At 40.3% G+C, this 19498-nt stretch overlaps 1 protein-coding gene across 1 annotated transcript in view; it reads right to left on the bottom strand.

Moving 5' to 3' along the window:
- The window catches only part of LOC134793512 (protocadherin-like wing polarity protein stan), a 79510-nt gene that overhangs the window by 28644 nt on the left and 31368 nt on the right, over positions 1 to 19498 (bottom strand). The window contains exons 6-21 of the mRNA XM_063765089.1: positions 18766 to 18891; positions 15077 to 15243; positions 13263 to 13405; positions 10140 to 10307; positions 9502 to 9689; positions 8697 to 8934; positions 8180 to 8384; positions 7129 to 7281; positions 6697 to 6917; positions 6437 to 6608; positions 5626 to 5921; positions 5151 to 5283; positions 4239 to 4438; positions 3066 to 3230; positions 2511 to 2685; positions 1880 to 2005 (exon numbers count right to left, since the gene is read on the bottom strand). Of these exons, the coding sequence (XP_063621159.1) occupies positions 1880 to 2005; positions 2511 to 2685; positions 3066 to 3230; positions 4239 to 4438; positions 5151 to 5283; positions 5626 to 5921; positions 6437 to 6608; positions 6697 to 6917; positions 7129 to 7281; positions 8180 to 8384; positions 8697 to 8934; positions 9502 to 9689; positions 10140 to 10307; positions 13263 to 13405; positions 15077 to 15243; positions 18766 to 18891 (2876 nt within the window). The remainder of the gene's footprint in view (positions 1 to 1879; positions 2006 to 2510; positions 2686 to 3065; positions 3231 to 4238; positions 4439 to 5150; positions 5284 to 5625; positions 5922 to 6436; positions 6609 to 6696; positions 6918 to 7128; positions 7282 to 8179; positions 8385 to 8696; positions 8935 to 9501; positions 9690 to 10139; positions 10308 to 13262; positions 13406 to 15076; positions 15244 to 18765; positions 18892 to 19498) is intronic.

The following is a 19498-nucleotide window of genomic DNA, read 5'->3' on the forward strand; positions in this document are numbered from 1 at the left end:
AGAGTTCAAAGCGCAAACGAAACATGTAGAGCTATCTTCGACGTGACGTTAAGGGGATTAGGTATCTAATGTGTGTGTCTTTCTACCAGAAAAGGGTATGGCTCTAAGGGTACGTTTCGATCAAAGATGTGCGAGGATGCATTGCGAGGGATGTGTTAACGTTAAGTTAAGAGCCAACAGAATCACTTCATTTGTTTTCCTCGCTCAGCGTGCAGTGATTATACTGGCTCTTAAAAACACATCCCTCACAACGCATGATCACACCTGCCGGATTCGAACTTTAAGATACGTCAATTAATAGATCTAGAAACGATATGGATTAGATGTGTCAGTGTCAAAAGTGACGTATTTGTTTGAAGAAACGTCACATTTGACACTGACATATCTAATCCATATCGTTTCTTGATCTATTGATTAACGTATTTTTTTGAACACCACGATCTCTTCTCACACCACCAATACGGCTTCAGAACAGGGAAATCCACAGCCATGGTTATAAGAAGAGTCGTCGATTTTGCATTAGAGTCTATGGATGGGTCGCAGAAATGCGCAAGCATGTTTTGCGACCTATCTAAAGCTTTCGACTGTATACGGCATGATATTCTCATTCACAAACTACACCACTATGGTTTTGACGGCATAGCTTTAAAAATGATGGTCAGTTACATGCAGAATCGAATGCAAGTGGTTGAAGTTAGAAAAAATGTGTCATCCCCTGAAATGTGTAAAATAGGCGTACCGCAGGGATCAATTCTGGGCCCAGTATTATTCTTGATTTATGTCAATGACTTGCCTTCAAATATACCAGAATGGGCGCAGATCAGCCTTTTTGCAGATGACACACATATTGGAGTCAGACACAAAGATCAACCATCAATGGAAAGACACCTAAGATGCATCACAGACTTATTACACAAATGGTTTGAATGTAACGGCATTGTTTTAAATAAAAATAAAAGTACATTTGTAAGCTACAAGACACTTTCAAGAAAAACCAATGAAACAACCACCTTTGAGTACACTCACAATACATGTTTCTTAGGCTATGAAATTGACAGTCAACTAACACATAGCACGCATATTGACAAAGTTTGTAATAGATTAGCATCGGCTAATTACGCATTGTTGAAACTAAAGCCCCTAGTTAACCTAAAAACTTTAAAAACTGTATACTATGCTTATGTTCAAAGTGTACTAACTTATGCGATTACTATCTGGGGAAATGCAGTAGATATATACCGGGTATTGATTCTACAAAAACGCTCGATTAGAATAATATGCGGAGTAAATTGGCGCACATCTGCGAGGTCCTACTTTGTGAAGCTTGAAGTAATGACGGTCATATCATTGTTTATATACAACTCTGTGTTAGAAATTCACAAGAAAGCAAGCACTCTACTTAAGCGTTCGGATTGCCACAATTATAATACGAGAAACAATAGCAAACTAATACTTCCATCACTAAGATTAAAAAAGTGTCAAAAACAGGGAATTTTCATAAAAATAAAGCTATTTAATAAACTGCCCACAAATGTCACGGATTTACCTTTTAATTTATTCAAAAATACAGTCAAGACTTTTTTCCAAAACCATGCCTTCTATTCGATTACTGAATATTTATTATTAAAAAATATTTTAATTGACGCAAATTGTAAATAGATTTTTATTATTACTAAGCGTATTTACTTTGTAAATTCATACTCTTTAAGTATAATATTGTGAAATGCTGACTTACCATGTAATGATCATGTTACATTATGGTTAATAAACAAACTAAACTAAACTAAACTATCTTAAAGTTAGAATCGGGCCGCACATCTCTGGTCGAAACGCACCCTTAATCTAAGAGCCCTCTATAACAATTCTTAAGATAACTTACCAGTAAAACCGGGAGCGCAAACGCAAGTGTATCCACCCTCGCGACGAATGCACGTCCCGTTGTTGGTGCACGGCGATGAGTAGCACAGGTCCACTTCCGTGTCGCACATGTAATGTTCTCGCGATCCTATAACAAATGTGGTTTAGTTTATGCTTCACAGCTTATGCTTACTTCTTTGTAAAAATTGCTCAGAATGTGAATCCCAGTCATATACTATGATTATTATATATACTTTACGTGAGCATGTTGTTTTTGAATTGAACTCATTAATTTCAGACATCAAACACCAAAGCGTGGTATTCAGCAAGCACTAAAAAGCGATACTCTTCGGCAAAAAACCAGCGGCCGCGGCGTGAGCACCTTAAAGCAAAAAGCACGTAGTGGCGCCATTGTAGCTGGTGCTCTCTCAGCGTATAGCCAGTCTTCTGCATGCACTCTACCATATCATCAGTTGGAGTAATGCAGGCGCGACAAGGAGAGCACGTGCCTTGCTCTTCCTTGAACACTGCGGATTATGTAAGGTCAGTACACATGTGCCTGCAGTTCCTCTAAACTCGAGCCGGGCGTGTGCAGATGGAGACGTATTAACTACGCATCCGGTGTATGGTGCCTGATCTGAGTTGACAGTTACCTGTGAACCCCTGCGGACACTGGCACGTGAACGTGGTGACGGGGTAGATGGGCCGGAACAGCACCGAGTCGCTGGCGATGAAGCCGGACGCGTTGCCGAACTTGAGCACCGTCAGGCACTCCTCGTAGTTCAGGCACGGCTCGTGGACGCATACGTTGTCGTCGAATGGCAGGACCTGAATTAAAAAAAAGTCACAGTGGTTGATTCAAGCAAGCTGGCATGAATAGAATGAACTTTCATTGTATGAGTGAAACATGTATAAGTATACGGTGAGAGCCACCATTTTGTTGGTTAATGTGATACACAAATAAATAAGTATTTTCATTCGTTAATTTTTTTGTATGGAATTCGACAATACCATAGACAATTAAATTTAAAGTTGCTTTTCCCATTAGGAAAAGTTCAAGAAGCGTGGCCTACTCGAAGCAATTGCAACGACGGTAACAACTGAGTCAAACGCATTCAATTCACACGCAGGTTCGGAGCGTATATTTCGTGTCCAAGACATTAAGGCTGCTGTGGTCGATACTACATTTATCCTCTCAGGCCACTTACTTGTACAGTGGCGAGCCTGGCGAGCGTACTGCGGTGAAGATAGACGCGCTCGCGCAGGTGCGTGGGCGAATAGTGTGGACTGTGTCCGTCCACCGCGATCTCGGCGTGCGGCCGCCGCGCCGAAAATGACACATTCAGGATATTGCCGTGCACGTCCGTGTCGTCCTGCGAAATGGAAAACATTTTTGGAAAAAATGCTCATTTAAATTAAAAAGAAATTACGATTTTTGGTAACTGGATTGTAAATTGTTACCCCCGTTATTCATTAACGCGCTACAAACCTCAATTAGCTAATAATCGTTTGTCCTTATCTGTCATTTTGACTTATGTGTTTGTAAGAAAGGGATAAAATATAATTTAACTAAATCGGGCCCATAAAGTTTTATGAATAAGGGGGTTAGAGTTTGAGAAACTAATTACCGCGTAAGTAACGTAAGTTATAGGGTTAACAGCGCCATATACGTCAGTTGCCAAATTTGCAGCTACATAATATGTACATCAGGCGTCTAAGTGTTTTCTCTGACTTTTCTCTTATAAGGCGTACTTTGTTCATCCTCTCACGTTTATACTGAACACGTCGATGTTCTCCTTAGGGCAGGGTACGATGGCCGCCAAACCATCGATAAAGAAGCCTAGCAGTGGCGACAGGAAACGCTCGGCCGTCATGTCGTTGAGACGGATCGTGATCGAGTTGAATAGCATCTCCTCCGTGACTTGTTTTCTCTGTCTTTACTCTTCTAAGGCGTACTTTGTTCATCCTCTCACCTGTATACTGAACACGTAGATGTTCTCCTTAGGGCAGGGTATGATGACCGCCAAACCGTCGATAAAGAAGCCCAGCAGTGGGGACAGGAAACGCCCGACCGTCATGTCGTTGAGACGGATCGTGATCGAGTTGAATAGCATCTCTTCCGTGACTCGTTTTCTCTGTCTTTACTCTTCTAAGGCGTACTTTGTTCATCCTCTCACCTGTATACCGAACACGTAGATGTTCTCCTTAGGGCAGGGTATGATGACCGCCAAACCGTCGATAAAGAAGCCCAGCAGTGGGGACAGGAAACGCCCGGCCGTCATGTCGTTGAGACGGATCGTGATCGAGTTGAATAGCATCTCTTCCGTGACTCGTTTTCTCTGTCTTTACTCTTATAAGGCGTACTTTGTTGATCCTCTCACCTGTATACTGAACACGTAGATGTTCTCCTTAGGGCAAGGTATGATGGCCGCCAAACCGTCGATGAAGAAGCCTAGCAGTGGCGACAGGAAACGCTCGGCCGTCATGTCGTTGAGACGGATCGTGATCGAGTTGAATAGCATCTCCTCCGTGACCAGTCGGACGGAGAGCTGCATCATTGCCTTTATTTCGTTTACGCCGTCTGAGAAAATAAGTCAAATATTGGTATTTAATTGTTTGTTTTGTATATATTGAAGTCTATTAAGATGTTCGATCCTACCGACTGCGCCATGCTTTAGATTAAAACATTAAATATTATTCATTGTTTATTATAATTAAGAATAAACATAAATAATAAATCTCAATATTATAATGAAAAGACAATTATAATCACTTTCATAGATCATAGTTCATAGATCAAATATTTTGGTTCTTAGAAGGGTGCGTGATGAAAAGAAATATTCTCTGACACGAGATTTTTAGACAGAAACAGTATATTGTTTTCATTTATGTATTAAATGCGACCCTCGTTGTTTTTTGAAAAGAATGGCAACCTATTTCTGAGTTTTATTGAAAGCAAAACAGTCTTAACAAAATAAATAAACTAAACATTAACCTTTTGAACGCCAAACGGCGCATCCATTTGCCGTACCACTGACGTCACGGGGGTAAAATTTAGTTTTGTGAATAAATAATGCCAACCTAAAAGCGGGGTGTTTTTCAGTAGATTTTCATCAAAAAACGATCGACGTCAAATGCCGTCTTTGGCGTCGTTGTCACGATTTTGCGTTGACGTCAATTGCCGTCTGTGGCGTTCAAAAGGTTAAAATTAAAACTATACTCTAACTATTTCTAGTAAATATGTCAAGACATATACAAGTACAAGTAAATGCTAGTTCAAAGATTGAACTTACCCGTAACAGATATTTCCATTGTAGCCAGTTTGGGCACATTGGTGTTGAGTTGAGGTGACAGCGTCATGGAGCCAGTGGTCTCGTTCAACAACACCAGGTTTGCGTTGTTGCCAGATAGTATCCGATATTGCAGCTGTAGAATAAAGTTTAAAATTAGGTTATTTATGGTGTGGTGGCATTCGATTTTTACTTTACTATTGGAATAGCTGATATGATGATGATGATGATTGGAATGTGAGCTTGAAACCAAATAATAAGTATGATACAATGTATCGCCATCAGATATATTCGAGCGGCCAAGGTGCTCATAAATATCTGAGCACGCCTCTATTGTCAAGGCGTTAGAGTGCTTGTTCAGATATTGTTCCTAAAAAAATTTAAAACATCCAATAATACATTACGTAAGGAATTAGAACATTAAGGTTTTATTTCGGAAAATTCTTTGACAATGCGAGTATAAACGTTTGTTTCTTACTTTGTCAGTAACATCCGCATCATAAGCCGGCACCCTGCCAAACGGCCCCACAGGAAAACAGTCCTTATAGTTATTGAAAATGATCTGGAAATCCTTCATGACAGGCGCGTTATCATTCACATCCGTGACCAGTATCTCCACTCTGACGTCATTCCACAGCGGCGGACTGGCGGCTCGTATGATGAGTTCGTATTTCTTGCGGGGGCTCTCGTAGTCTAGGTCCACCATTGTGACTAGTTCTGCTTTGTCCGAGCCTTGGCGGGTTTCGAGGGAAAAGCTGCTGGAGTCGTCGCCGCCTGAAAATATAAGTTATTGAAGACTTCCAGTTAACCTCACTTTACTACGATGCGCTATCGGGTTAGCGAAGCAATTTGGTTAGCAAGTTTTTACTCCTAGGAGTTAGTTTATTCCAAAGTCCAGAATTATTTAATTGCCAAATTAAGGCAAATACCAAATTTCAGTATTGACAATCAGTCAATCAATCAAAATATTTATTGTTGGCCATACATTACAGAGATGTTATTTTAATTTACAACGGTCTTCATGCCTCAGTGAGGCGTACAATGTGGAAACTTAGTTCTAACAAGTAAGTAGGTAGTGTCAAGATTTTCCCATATACGTCTTTTTTCCTACGGTGACGGTCAAGAAAGGAAGATAGACTATTATAACCGAAAAAATAATTGTGTAACAAAGTAAACAAGTTAGCAAAATTATATCGCGTTGAGGTCTGAGTCTCAAGCTTCAATTTAAATTATGTAGAGAATATATAAAAAAAATAATGAAAAAAAAAAAATATTCTCCTGTTACCTACCTTTAATGGAATAATGCACCACAGCATTAGGTCCTTCGTCAGGATCGCGCGCATATACTTCGCCCACCGTAGTTCCGATAGGGCTATTCTCGGCCACGTAAAACGTGAGGCAGTCACTCTCGAAGACGGGCGGCGAGTCGTTTATGTCCTCCACTTTGATGTGCACGATTACCTGGAAGAAAACAAACATATGTAAAAACTGCAACTATCTCTCCTATCACAACGAAGTAAGGTCTATTATAAATCAGTGAATTACATACCGTTGAGCTTTGCGGCGGTGTGCCCCCATCTATCGCCAACGCCTTCAAATCGTACGTAGCCACAGACTCCCTGTCCAGAGCCTTGTTCGTGCGGATGACCCCCGAGGCCGGGTCGACCACAAATGAGCCTTCCTCCCTGTCTTTATGGTCCAATTCGTAATGCACGCGCGCGTTCAAGCCGGCGTCGGCATCTGTTGCTGCTACTTGGGTTACTGAAGTTCCTGAAATGAATAAATAGTGATTTAACATTTTTTTCGTCTTTCAGTTAATTCGCAATATAGAAAACTAAGGTGACAGGAAGCAAGCGGTAACGCGTTTAATCGTGACGCCAATACTTGCTTGCTCCGCGCTTAGCCGCGTCAGCCGATATCTACAATTCAAAGTTTTGAAGGTTTAAATTGTTATTAGGGAACTTTAAAAAGGTCAACGTACCAACTAAAGCGTCTTCCATGATGCTGGCTGTATACAGCTGTTGCTTAAACACGGGCTCGTTGTCGTTAACGTCCACGACGGATATTTCTACATCCGTCGTGTCAGACAGGGACGGCACGCCTCCGTCGCGCGCTGTTACCGTTAGTAAATATCCTGAAACCAAAGGGAAAAGTTAGAAATTTGCTAAAAAGTTTGTTGTATAGTCAGCTCAGCTGTCTCGCGAACAAATGCAGGGGGCGTCAGTTATCTCTGCGTTGATTAGGTAGATGATGAGTTGATGAGGCCAATTTTTCAGAAAAATATGTGGCACTATAATATCACTCCAAATCAACAGTTTATAGAATTCCAAGAATCATGAATAGGTAATGGTCGGTGTAAATGTACATTTTCGGGCTTTTCACTACCTAAAATAGTCAAATAAAATCATATTTATAACCGGGTCTATCGCGAATTTATTTGTTACCTTTAATTACCGACGTTTCGACACAGCTTTCAAATGTTAAACACGGTACACAGGTTTTAAATATTATACCTGAATCAGTTCGTTAGTCGTTTCGCGAAGTCGCGAAGAACTCGCGACTTGCAAGCTGCGGTTTACCGATCTGTGGCTAGCACACGCAGACCGCACATTTACTAAAATGTCTATACTCTACCTGACACTGAATTGTATCTCTATGTATTCGTATGTCTCCTAAAAAAAAACAGCGGGTTGCACTCCGGGAGTGCCGGCAGAAGTGAAAACTCAATGACGCACTGTGTATAATTGAGGTTAACGCCATCTAGCGTTATTTCGTCGCATTACTTGAAACCCCTAAGCACATCACTCTTAGTACTCGCATCACTGTTAGTATATTAGTACCAGTTAGAGGGAAACTCACTAGATGGCATCTAAATCAATAAAGAAAAACTCATTGTAACAGTTTTTCGATCAGGTCACGTGTCCGTCTTACGAGCCTGTTACGAGTTTAACATTTTTTTCCCCATCACAAAAAGTGCACAGCGCCGCTAAAGAAGTTTTCACTTCAAAAACCTGTTATAATATGGCACTAACCGCTCATAGTCTCCCTGTCTAGCAGCTTGTTGGTAGTGATGGCGCCAGTCTGCGAGTTGATGACGAACTCCTGCTCGTGGTGCGTCACGGCCTCGTTGGAGATCTCGGAGCTCAGGGTGTACGACACCTGTGCGTTCACGCCCACGTCGCTGTCGGTCGCCGACACCACCAGCACTGTCGTGCCGACCGGCGCGTCTTCGAATACCTGCGGAGGAATATTGCAATAAGAAAACCAATTTGACGGGTCTGGAAATCTAATCTATAAAAGACTGTTTAGTAACAGTTTAGCCAATCCACGACATAGGTACATAGAAAAGAAAATCTGTTACAAAAATATGGAACAACATTAGGAGAAAAAAACACAATCACGTGTAACCTATGTAAGCGTTACTGACATTATTACTGAGTGGTGGTCACGTAACGTCTATCTCTGCTCCTGGTAGATAACACGAAGCATTGAAGCCTTGATCGTTCTGTGCGGTTTAGGAAAAAAAAAATTAAGGATGCGTATACATACCGAGGCGGTATACGGTGCATTTTCAAACACAGGCGCGTAGTTATTAGCATCAGTAATGTTGATATGGACCATCGCAGTGTCGGATCTGCCGCCATTGTCAGTGGCCGTTACGGTGAGGACGTATCTCCGTTCCTGCTTGAAGTCCAACGGTTGAGCTACGGTGATAAGGCCGCGTCCGTTTTGAGAGGTAATGGCAAAGCGGCCGCGAGTGTTGCCACCGGTGATTTCGTAGTGTAGCCTGTGAATAAAATTGTTTTTATCAATTGCGTCATCTAACAAGAAACGGATCAATAGGTATTCAATATTTGTCTTTACAATCATTTATTGCAGCTACTATCTACTAATGGCGTTATTCATAAACGCGTGACTGGCCTGAATTAGCTATGAATCGTTTGTCTTTATCTGTCATTTTGACTTATGTATTTGTAAGAAAAGGATAAAACATAATTTAACTAAATCAGGCCCGTAAAGTTTTTTGAACAAGGGGGTAAAAGTATAAGTATGTATGATTGTCGAAATTATAGCCTTATACGCGTTGATCGTAGTAGGCGTGCCGAGAGTAAGTTGCTGTTGATAGGTACAGATATGTTTACAATTTTCGCCTTATTACCACAGGCGTAAGGTGCAAAAGCGTAAACATAGGTATCTTTGACGTCGACTGTACCAAATGCAAAGCATAGACACTATTGCGGGTACTCCGTACGACGAACCTTGGAGAATGAACTACTGTGGAGCCAGAAACCTTGCTGAGGAACAAAGATGTCGCGAGAACATAACGACCCTTTGCATCTTAGGCTAACTTTACCTGTTATCCTCATCAGCGTCCGTGGCGGTGACGGTCACTACTGGCGTTCCTGGAGGCTCGTCTTCTGCCAGTTGCACGTCATACTGGGCTGGTGAGAACACTGGGTCGTTGTCGTTGACATCCTGGACTACCACCACCACTGAAGCGGTGGCGGAGCGTGGTGGTGTGCCGCCGTCGGTAGCCGTTACCTAAGAACAATCAAGTATGAATTTTCACTCGAAAATTTATATTGTGCAATTGATATAATATAATCCATTCATTGATTAATTCGTTTAATTATATTTTAGGTCAAAGCGTTTTATGATTATATTTTGACACATTAGGGCTGATTTAGACGGCGCGCGAACTCGCATGCGCTTTTAGTTACATTGCGGACTGTTGGTTACGTCAAATTCAACCGACCGATCCAAAACCGTAATGTTCTCGCATCATCTAAATGAGCCCTAGGCTTGGCGAATATGGAGATTGTTTCTTGAACGTAAAAATAATGAATTGATGACGGCTATTATAAATTATTTGTCAGGCAATTATTTGTTTCCACATTTCCTCAGCCTAAATCTTCTACTTAACAGAACCTCAAATCCGAAACACTTTGGTGGATTAAAATATACAGAACAATGGGTACACGTGTTACTTACTTGCAGCTGATACTTGGATTGCACCTCCCTGTCCAGCAGGCTGTTGGTGTACACCCAGCCAGAGCGCGGGTCTATGGTGATAGGAATCTCGGCGCGGCCAAATTCTTTGTCTATTAAAGTGTACGTCAATTCCGAGTTCACACCTTCGTCTGCGTCGTACGCTTGAACCTGTAATAATAATTATTAAAGATTTTTTCAAAGAGGCCATTAGCGTTCGTACTACGAAATTGACTACGGATTTGAAAACTTTCAGGGATTTTTCTTTTCGAATTGTAATATTAATTCCCGCTATTTCATTCCAGCGCTTTTTGTCCTTATCCACTCACTTGCTTTTGGTAACTGTAGCTACCAGCTGTCACCCTTATTTTATAATAATAATAGAGGTCACTGAAAAATATCAAGCATGTGAGTGGTTATATTTTTTTAATAAAGTCTGCGTTTCAAATGGCACCCAATTAATCGCGACGGCCAGTTCTAATGTGCAAGGACGTGCAAATCGCTTGGCAAAGAGGTTTGGGTTTAATTAACTTACTTTAGTTTTTTAACTTTGAAATAATGGCTTCCTGACAAAAAAAAATATGGGCGCTTATTTATTGACTAGTTTAGAAGCATAATATTGATTTGTCATCCTACCAAAGCGTTTAGTAATATAATGATTTTCTTGCCAGCCAAGTTTAGGGATAGAAAGTATACTAATCCCGATACACCCTAAATTATTTCGGGGTAAATATAGTTTGGAAAGCCATTTCCGTCACTAAGAAAAGGCGGCTAAAAAAAGTAAGTGCGAAGAGTTGTCCTCCCATAGACAATTTGAATTTGAAGTTCAGAAAAATTCAGTGACCAAACTGGCTGATGTGGCGAATCGCCACGCATCCAAACACAACTCTTGTAGAGGAAATAGTTATTTGTACAACAAGAGATCAAAGTTTGATATTTCTTCGAGTACTTAATATTTTGAGTCCCGTGCAAGCGAAAGATTCTATAATAGATTCACGAGCGTAGCGAGTGAATCTAATTTAGAATCTTGAGCGTAGTAAGGGATTCAAAAGCGCACGAGATGTAAATAACTTTGATCTCGTCTAGTACACAAAATTTTTCACCCTAAGCAGTGAGAACATACCTAGAGGGACAGAGATAATAGAACCCAAGTATATCGAACTTGTATTAGACCCCGCATGTTGAAATGACATTTGACTATAAAGGTCACTTGAATGTCATTTTGTCTCACTCAGTGAGCAAAATGCGATTTTGCTCACTGAGTAAGACGAAATGACTCAGTGAGCCTAATCGCATTTTGCTCACTGTTTTTAAGAAGCAAAGTACCCTTGTTCGAGCTGCTGAGGTGAAAATAAAATTGTGTTGTCGTTAGCAACACCGACACTAATCTATTAAATCTATAGCCGGTAAAACAACTTTGTCAGTAGAAATAGGCGCGAAATTCTAATTTTGTATGAGACGTTAAACCTTGGCACCTACATTTTTTAAATTTGCCGCTTTTGGCTTGACAGACTATAGATATTATTCTCTTTCCTAATATGTAGGGAGACTAGAGAGTAGTTCCTATTGTGTGTCTTCTAGCATAAGCTTGGCAGAATAAATAGTGTAACCATCATCAGCAGTGTATCAGCTGATTTACGTGAATCAGCTGATCGAGGAACTCAGCAGCACCTATGTTGGATGTCATGTGGACGGAGTTTGTTTTAATAACATAAGCTACGCAGACGACATGGTGCTGTTGGGGCCCACGATTGGGGGTTTGCGTAAATTAATTGCGATCTGTGAGACCTATGCAGCATAGGTTATGCTGAAAAACATGGGTTAAAATACAACTCCAAAAAGAGTGAGCTCTTGGTATTTAAAGGCAAAAATAAGCCGCCAGCAGTTATTCCTCCAGTATATCTCAATGGCTCGCCATTGCAGAGAGTTTCGCAATTTAAATACCTTGGGCACATTGTAAATGAGGAGTTAAAGGATGATGGTGACATCGAAAGAGAACGAAGGGCTTTGTCTGTAAGAGGGAACATGCTGGTTCGCAGATTTGCTGGCTGTTCACTTGAGGTCAAGGTCACGCTTTTTAAGGCATACTGCCAAACTTTCTACACCAGCAGTCTGTGGACCAACTATACCCAAAGAGCGTACAATACCCTTCGAATATTGTATAATAACCTGTTCCGGGCGATGGTGGGGCTTCCTCGTTACTGCAGCGCGTCAGGCATGTTTGCCGACGCGCGCATTGATGACTTCTATGCGCTTATGCGCAACAAAGTCGCGTCGCTCATCAGACGGGTTAGGGGAAGCCCCAACAGTCTCCTACAGGTCGTGGCCGGGAGGCAGGACAGCGCCGTGCTCGGCAGGTTTAACGAGCTGCATGCTCCGATTGTACGTGCGCCTCGGTGAACCGCTCGCACGGCTGTCATGCAGGGCTTTTAGTTTTAGATTTTTTGTTATTAAATTAAGTAATACTAACTCATTTTAGTTGTAGTACCTATTAGTTTAGTATTAATAATTTTAGTTTTTAATTTTAAGTTGTAATTTTAGTTTATATTTGTTATTTTAAGTACGTACTAAATACTATGGACCTTGTTGTCTGAAAATAAACGCATTTTATTTTATTTATTTATTTTATCATTCACATCGTCGCCGTCGAGCACCTTCATCGCTATATTTATGTAAGTATAAACATGTTTGTTATTGGGGATTTCCATATTTACACGACATTTTCCTCCATTATACATCAGTAGTTATTGGGGAAAAAATACGATAACTGAAATCTTTATAAGGTAGGTACACAAATCCACGTGTAACGTGTTTTGCTACTTTCTCCTTATCATATGAAATATAAATATAGGGAAAAATATTTGATGCCAAATATTATTGATGAATTGGATATAGTAACTAGTTACACTTAGTACCGTTTTTGTATACATCAAAGATTAATGTATGTTGGATGACATTCCACCTGTCCAATTTCTTTGTCCAATGTGTATTTTGTCTCACATTTTGCTTAATGAGAGAGTGAGAAGCAATGATATTGGACAGAAGGAATACCGCCCTTAGATGTGTAAATTCTAAAGGCCCGTCCACACGGGACAATCAAAATGCCAACGCCAGTACCAGACGTACCCTAACGATGCTATAGCCGGAGGGGACGTTTTCGCTGACTGACTCCTGGAAGAGCGACGTGTAGAATCGCGGCGAGTTGTCGTTCACGTCTTTGACATTCACGAGTAGCTGCGTCGTGTTCGAGCGAGAGGGACTGCCGCCATCTGAAACATATTAGGAACATTAGTATATTTTTAAAGTTTTGAATTTATGCCATTAAAGCACACCTGACTGCACGTACTCGGATCACGCCGAAAGCACATCCGAGCAAAGTGCAGTCAGAATCATCGTTAAACTCTGTCTTCCGCCGCAGCATTGCTTATACATTATAACACAAGTCAGTTTACAAAACCCCTGATGATCAGACGAAAGTTTCTTAGCTGCTTGTAGACCAGGGACTTGATAGATGACAAATTCTCACTGTCGTAAACTGTCTGTGTGTGGCCTCAAAGTGGTCTTGTCTGTGTATGATAAGGATCCTGATCGAATTATTAGTCATCTTTAAAAGTTTTTGTCGAGAATGATTTATTCTGCTCTATAAAGCCGGAGTTTGAACCCATTATCATATGTAAATACTCTTTGAAGTGATAAGTCCATTTAAGTGGCCACTTAAAAAATGTAATAAATAGCTGACATGACGAAGGACCCTTGACTGCACAAAAATTTGAAAAAAAATATGACTAATATATTCGCAAAATACTTATGCTTAACAGCCGTATTCGAACAATGAGATACATCAAATACTAGATATTGAAACGATATGGATTGGATATGTCAGTGTCAAACTAGTGTCAAAGTTGACGTTTCTTCAAACAAAAACGTCACTTTTGACACTTGTTTGACACTGACATATCTAATCCATATCGTTTCAATATCTAGTATTTGACGTATCTTATTGTTCGAATATGGCTGTAAGTAAGTTGTTATATCAGATATACTACATATTAATCAACCTTATTTTTATTTAAAATTGAATGGATATAAAAAAAGATACCTAACTAACGTACAACTTTAGTTGCTCAGGTATTTGGAATTGCACATTCCAAATACTAGGTACCAAATACTAAGTGGGTACAAATACTTTATTCTGACAACTCGAAAATTGATTTTCACTTCTCATGCTCAAAAAGTGCACCTTTATGTCGTGCGTAGACGACATAAAATCGCATTTTATGCTCTAGAGCATAAAAGTAAAATTTTCTTCTAAGACTAAGGTAATTGGTCTCAACAGCCAAACAGTTAAAACATAAATTGCACAATTTTATTGAGCAATAAAATTGTGTAGATGACAAAACCTGTTATATTATTTTATTTTTGCTACAATTTATTAGAAATCCGTATTTCCTGTCATTAAATTTAGTAAATCACATAAAATAGGAGTCGATTATCGTTCAAAAATGCTCCGAAATGTTTGACTTGGCAGAAAACCAAGCGTCTGAAACTCTGATCACATGTTGAAAATTAAAAAGAAATAATTAAAAAGTTAGTTGGCGGGAATTGGTTATGTATTATGTTCTTTCGCTTTACGACAATTTTGTGGTGTAAATTGCCGTGAAGAATATAATTATTTTCCTCGCAATCGAAGTGAAAAGCAGAGTGTACAACAAGGGCATAAATGTCCATTTTTACCCTCGTCTACTATTTTGGTCTTCGCTTCGCTCACCAAAAAATTGCCTCGGGTAAAAATGGGTCACTTTATGGCCCTTGTTGTACAATCTACTATTGTGAACCTTACCAATGACATGCCCGCAAAATGCCCGCTGGAGTGCGACGTATGCCCATTATTTTTGACCACCACACACAAATGAAAGTTTAATTATTTAAGGTTCTCTTACCTTGAGCCCTGATGACGAGACGGTAGTTCCTCAGCTGCTCATAGTCCAGGGGCTTCACAAGCGACACGTCCCCGCTCAGGCTGTCGATGGAGAACTGCATCTGCGTGTTGCCTCCGATGATAGCGTAGCGAATCGCTGCGTTTGTGCCCGCATCCGCGTCAGTTGCTCTGAAAAATACGCAGGATGTAAGTACATACGTAAATGTTTAGCAACATGCTTTGGTCAAAAATATTGTGAAAATGGACAGTCAGTTACAGTAAGTAATTGGAAAACCAATGAGGTTTCTTTTGCATTTCTAGTTAGGTACTGTATGTATAACGATGGGGGCCATATTATATGCGCGTGGGTCTCCATTTCGTTTTTTTAGATGTTGATGTTGAAGATTTGAGGATTGATTTTAATTTTAACCTATGTTTGCCGTAATTTATATTTACAACTAACCTGCCTCTAAATGAGTAAATTCAACATTCAAACATTTAACAAAACTAGTACCTAACAATTGGTCTAGAATTAAACTATAACAAGTGTGAACTTTTTATTAACAATACCTCTTTAAATTTTTCGGATATAAAACCAAAATTTGATCTGCTTACACCAAAAATCAAAATAACAGACAAAGACTCTCTCTGCCTCCTTGGGTCTCCTATCTTTGAAGAATCCTACTCAAAATTCACATGCGATACTACCTCTAAATTTCAAACTTATGAAAGTCGTCTTCTCGAAATTAGTCCGCATTTCGCTTTAACTATTATCAAATTCTGCCTTTTTGTACCAAAATTAATGTATGTACTTCGCTGCTGCCCTTTTACAAAATTTCTAAATTTATTAACCCCTTTGGACGACTTGATAAAAACTAATTTGGAATCAATTTTGAACCTGCAGTTTAGCGAAGAGTCATGGACCCAGGCATCCCTTCCCATTCGCCACGGTGGATTAGGGATCCGCAAAATTTCAAGTGTTTCTACACCGGCGTTTTTATCTTCCGTTCATAGTTCAGCAACTCTCATAGGTAAAATCCTGAGGGCCTGTCCTCCAAACTATGAGATTACTGGCTTAACGGAGTCTAAAAACGCCTGGTCCATCGCCTGCCCGGGTAAGGATTTTCCCGAAAATCTAAATTCGCAAAGGGCCTGGGACGACATACAATGCAAAATTACTTATGACTATCTTTTAAGCCGCAGTACAGGTTCTGCACGCGCCAGAATGCTAGCAGCCGGTTCCAGGGAGTCCGGCGCCTGGCTGCACGCCTTCCCATCGGTGCATACCGGCACTTTCCTGGAGCCGCACACTCTGCGCGTTGCGGCCTGCCTGCGACTCGGCGTCCGGGTCTGTGCTCCACATAGGTGCCCCTGCGGCACTGACGTCGACGCCTTCGGACACCACGGGCTCTCCTGCCAAAGGAGCGCCGGCCGCTTCTCTAGACACGCCGCGCTTAACGATATTCTCCGCCGGTCTCTTACCAGCGTCAACGTACCGGCTCTTCTCGAGCCTCCTGGTATTGTAAGAGACCAGGCGGAATGTCACTAATTCCGTGGAAGATGGGTCGGGTGCTGGTGTGGGACGCCACCTGTGTGGACACCCTAGCCCCGTCTCATCTCCACGGCACTACTTCAAAAGCCGGCGCGGCAGCAGAGGCGGCCGAAAAATAAAAAAAAAACAAATATAGGGGTCTCGGCCCCGAATACGATTTCGTACCTTTTGGTGTCGAGACCCTTGGCCCGTGGGGTCCGAACGCGTCTACCCTTTTTAAGGATCTATCAAAAAGGATAGCTGACGCCACTGGTGACCGTAGATCTAGCAGCTTCCTCGCACAAAGAATAAGTATTGCGATACAGCGAGGAAATGCTGCCAGCATCTACGGCACCATTCCGCAGGGGGATATTTTGTAATTTTTTTTATTTTAAGTTTAGTTTTATTTATTTTTAGATTTAGTTTTTAAGTTTTGTAGGTTAGTTATTTAATTATGTTTTTTTTTTTCTAGTTATGTATATTAAGTTTGTATGCACTAGTAACTACATTCAATAAAGCCTTTCCCAGTACCTATAGTGGTTATGTGAACATGAGGTTTATTTACAACATAAATATACAGCAAATGCGCCTCTCATAGATTCTAATCATACTGGGATAATGGGCGCCGCAAATAAAACAAAACCCACGTAGGTACGAGTAAATAACAATTTACAGGCATGAAACTAAATTGCGCGTCGCTCTGCGGGCGGTCTAAACTACGTAGTGAAACAAAAGCGTTATAATAATATATAGTGAGAAGTTATAATCGTTTACTATACACTTAACTTACACCAAATAGTTTTGGTATAATTAAATAGTTTTCCATTTACAAGCACGAAACTCGAAATTGCTCTGCGTGCCACGGGCGGGTAAAACTTTACTCGCTAGGCATGAAAATATTCTAGCTTTTGAGTTTCGATTTGTTGTTTTAAGTCACAGTTCGAAGCTTAAACTGTAATTAAATAACTTCAATAGGGAATAAACGTAATAAACTTCGGTTCAATTGAGCTCTTTATGAGTACCACATAAACCGGTAATTTTATTACGCCTTTATAACGTTCCCGAGTATGATCATGATTCATGTATTTTAGTATCCTGCTCCGTCAGCCAAATTAAGCTACTTAAAAGCCTAGATTATATTAATCATTGCCGTGTAGCTTAAATGTGAAACTTTATGGGGCAATAAAATAAAATTAAGCTTATTAATTTAACGTTTATTAAACTTTATTGAATACATAAGTAGTATGGAGTTATAAAGTGTAAAATGTGAGTAAACGAGAGCCATGTGAATACTTTTTTGAAATGCGTAGCGTAGGGTGGGCGACAGTGGGAGCGTGTTGATTATAACGATGTGTGCTGCTAACAGTGTGAAGTTTCCTCCATGAAAAAAAATAGATACGTACCGTAAAACGGGGTGAGTAGGTTTCGCGGGGAGAGGTGGTTTATGAATGGGGAGAGAAGGTTTGAGAAGGGGGTGAGAAGGGATTTTAAGGTATTATATTATATATGTATTCCAATTTAAAATGGAGCTATAGTAATACGCATAATAAAAAAAAAATCGATCCAACAATCTTCCAAAATCACCTTTGTATGAAAACCCCTCTCACCCCAAATACGAGGCACTACGGGGTGAGGTGGGTTTTCCTCTTTATCTTCAAAGTTATGAAATGGACCTAGCCAAAATAAAATAAAAACTAAAATACAAACGTCCGGAACACTTATTATATACAACCATTCAGTTTTCATATGTAAAAATAAAATGTTATCGAGGTTTGGATATCAGTTTTGACCCTACTCACCCCATTTTACGGTAACGTGTTTTGTTTATTTTCTGAATCATATATTTACTTGAAGAGTTTAGCCGTCACTTTTCCAAGGCCTCGACCTCGATGTGAAAAAGAGGTACGTCACGTACGTGGTAGCCGGTAGATTCGTAGTGTGGCAGTCACCGGCGGTCAAGTAATGGCGTGGTCGCCGACCACTGGTCGGTCCTTTACAACTCGGGGGAACATAGTATCGAAAGAAAGCGCTCTGTAGCTTAGGTGTAGGTACAAGTGTACGCAACCTCCTGCTATCAACTTGCAACCAAACAACAGTGGTACTTAATCCTGATCGAAACAAAGATAATATATCCTAATCGAAATAAAAAAAATGAAGTGCTTTATATCAGTTAAACTCACTTGATCCTAGCGATAACAGGATTGTCGCTAACATTGATGTCCTCGTCCACGGTGACGGTGTAAGTCTTCTCACTGAACTGCGGATAGTTGTCGTTGTCGTCCAGGATGTTCACGTGCACGGTCGCACTGCAAATAAACACGTAATGTTCGTATATAAGGTTCAATTTTGACTGTGCCTACGGAAGCTGTGCGACTTGGTTGCACTAAGAAGGAAGACGTATGAAACCCGATATTAAGAAGCGATTTTTTACTGATTGCCATATGGCGTGGATAGAGGCGACAGTCTGTCATGGTAAGGTTTCGGATATGACAAAGCTTTACCTGCTTTGAAGTATAATGATTAGTTTTATCACAATATGACGGAATTAAATTTACCAATTTAATTTAATTGCAATTTAGTAACGAGGTTTATCTATATTGCAATATAAATAAATTCTCAATTTTAGTAAATTAAGTGATTTGGATGCATGCTGGTTCGTTTCGTTTGATGATACAAAATTTAAAAAATAATCAGACAGTATAAAAGCGGACTTGCCGCGTATTGTAAGTACAGTACTGGCAAAAAAGAGTAGAAATTAAAAAGTGGCAACAGTGTAGTGTCGTCCCTTTCAAATTAATTTATATATGAGAACGGGACGACACTACAGTGTTGCCACTTTTTAATTTTACTCTTTTTTGCCAGGCTGTACCCTTTAAAAAACATACCAAATTAAATCATTCTTAGTTCAGTTTT

The sequence above is a fragment of the Cydia splendana genome, chromosome 9, assembly GCF_910591565.1.
Source record: "Cydia splendana chromosome 9, ilCydSple1.2, whole genome shotgun sequence".
Classification (NCBI taxonomy): domain Eukaryota; kingdom Metazoa; phylum Arthropoda; class Insecta; order Lepidoptera; family Tortricidae; genus Cydia; species Cydia splendana.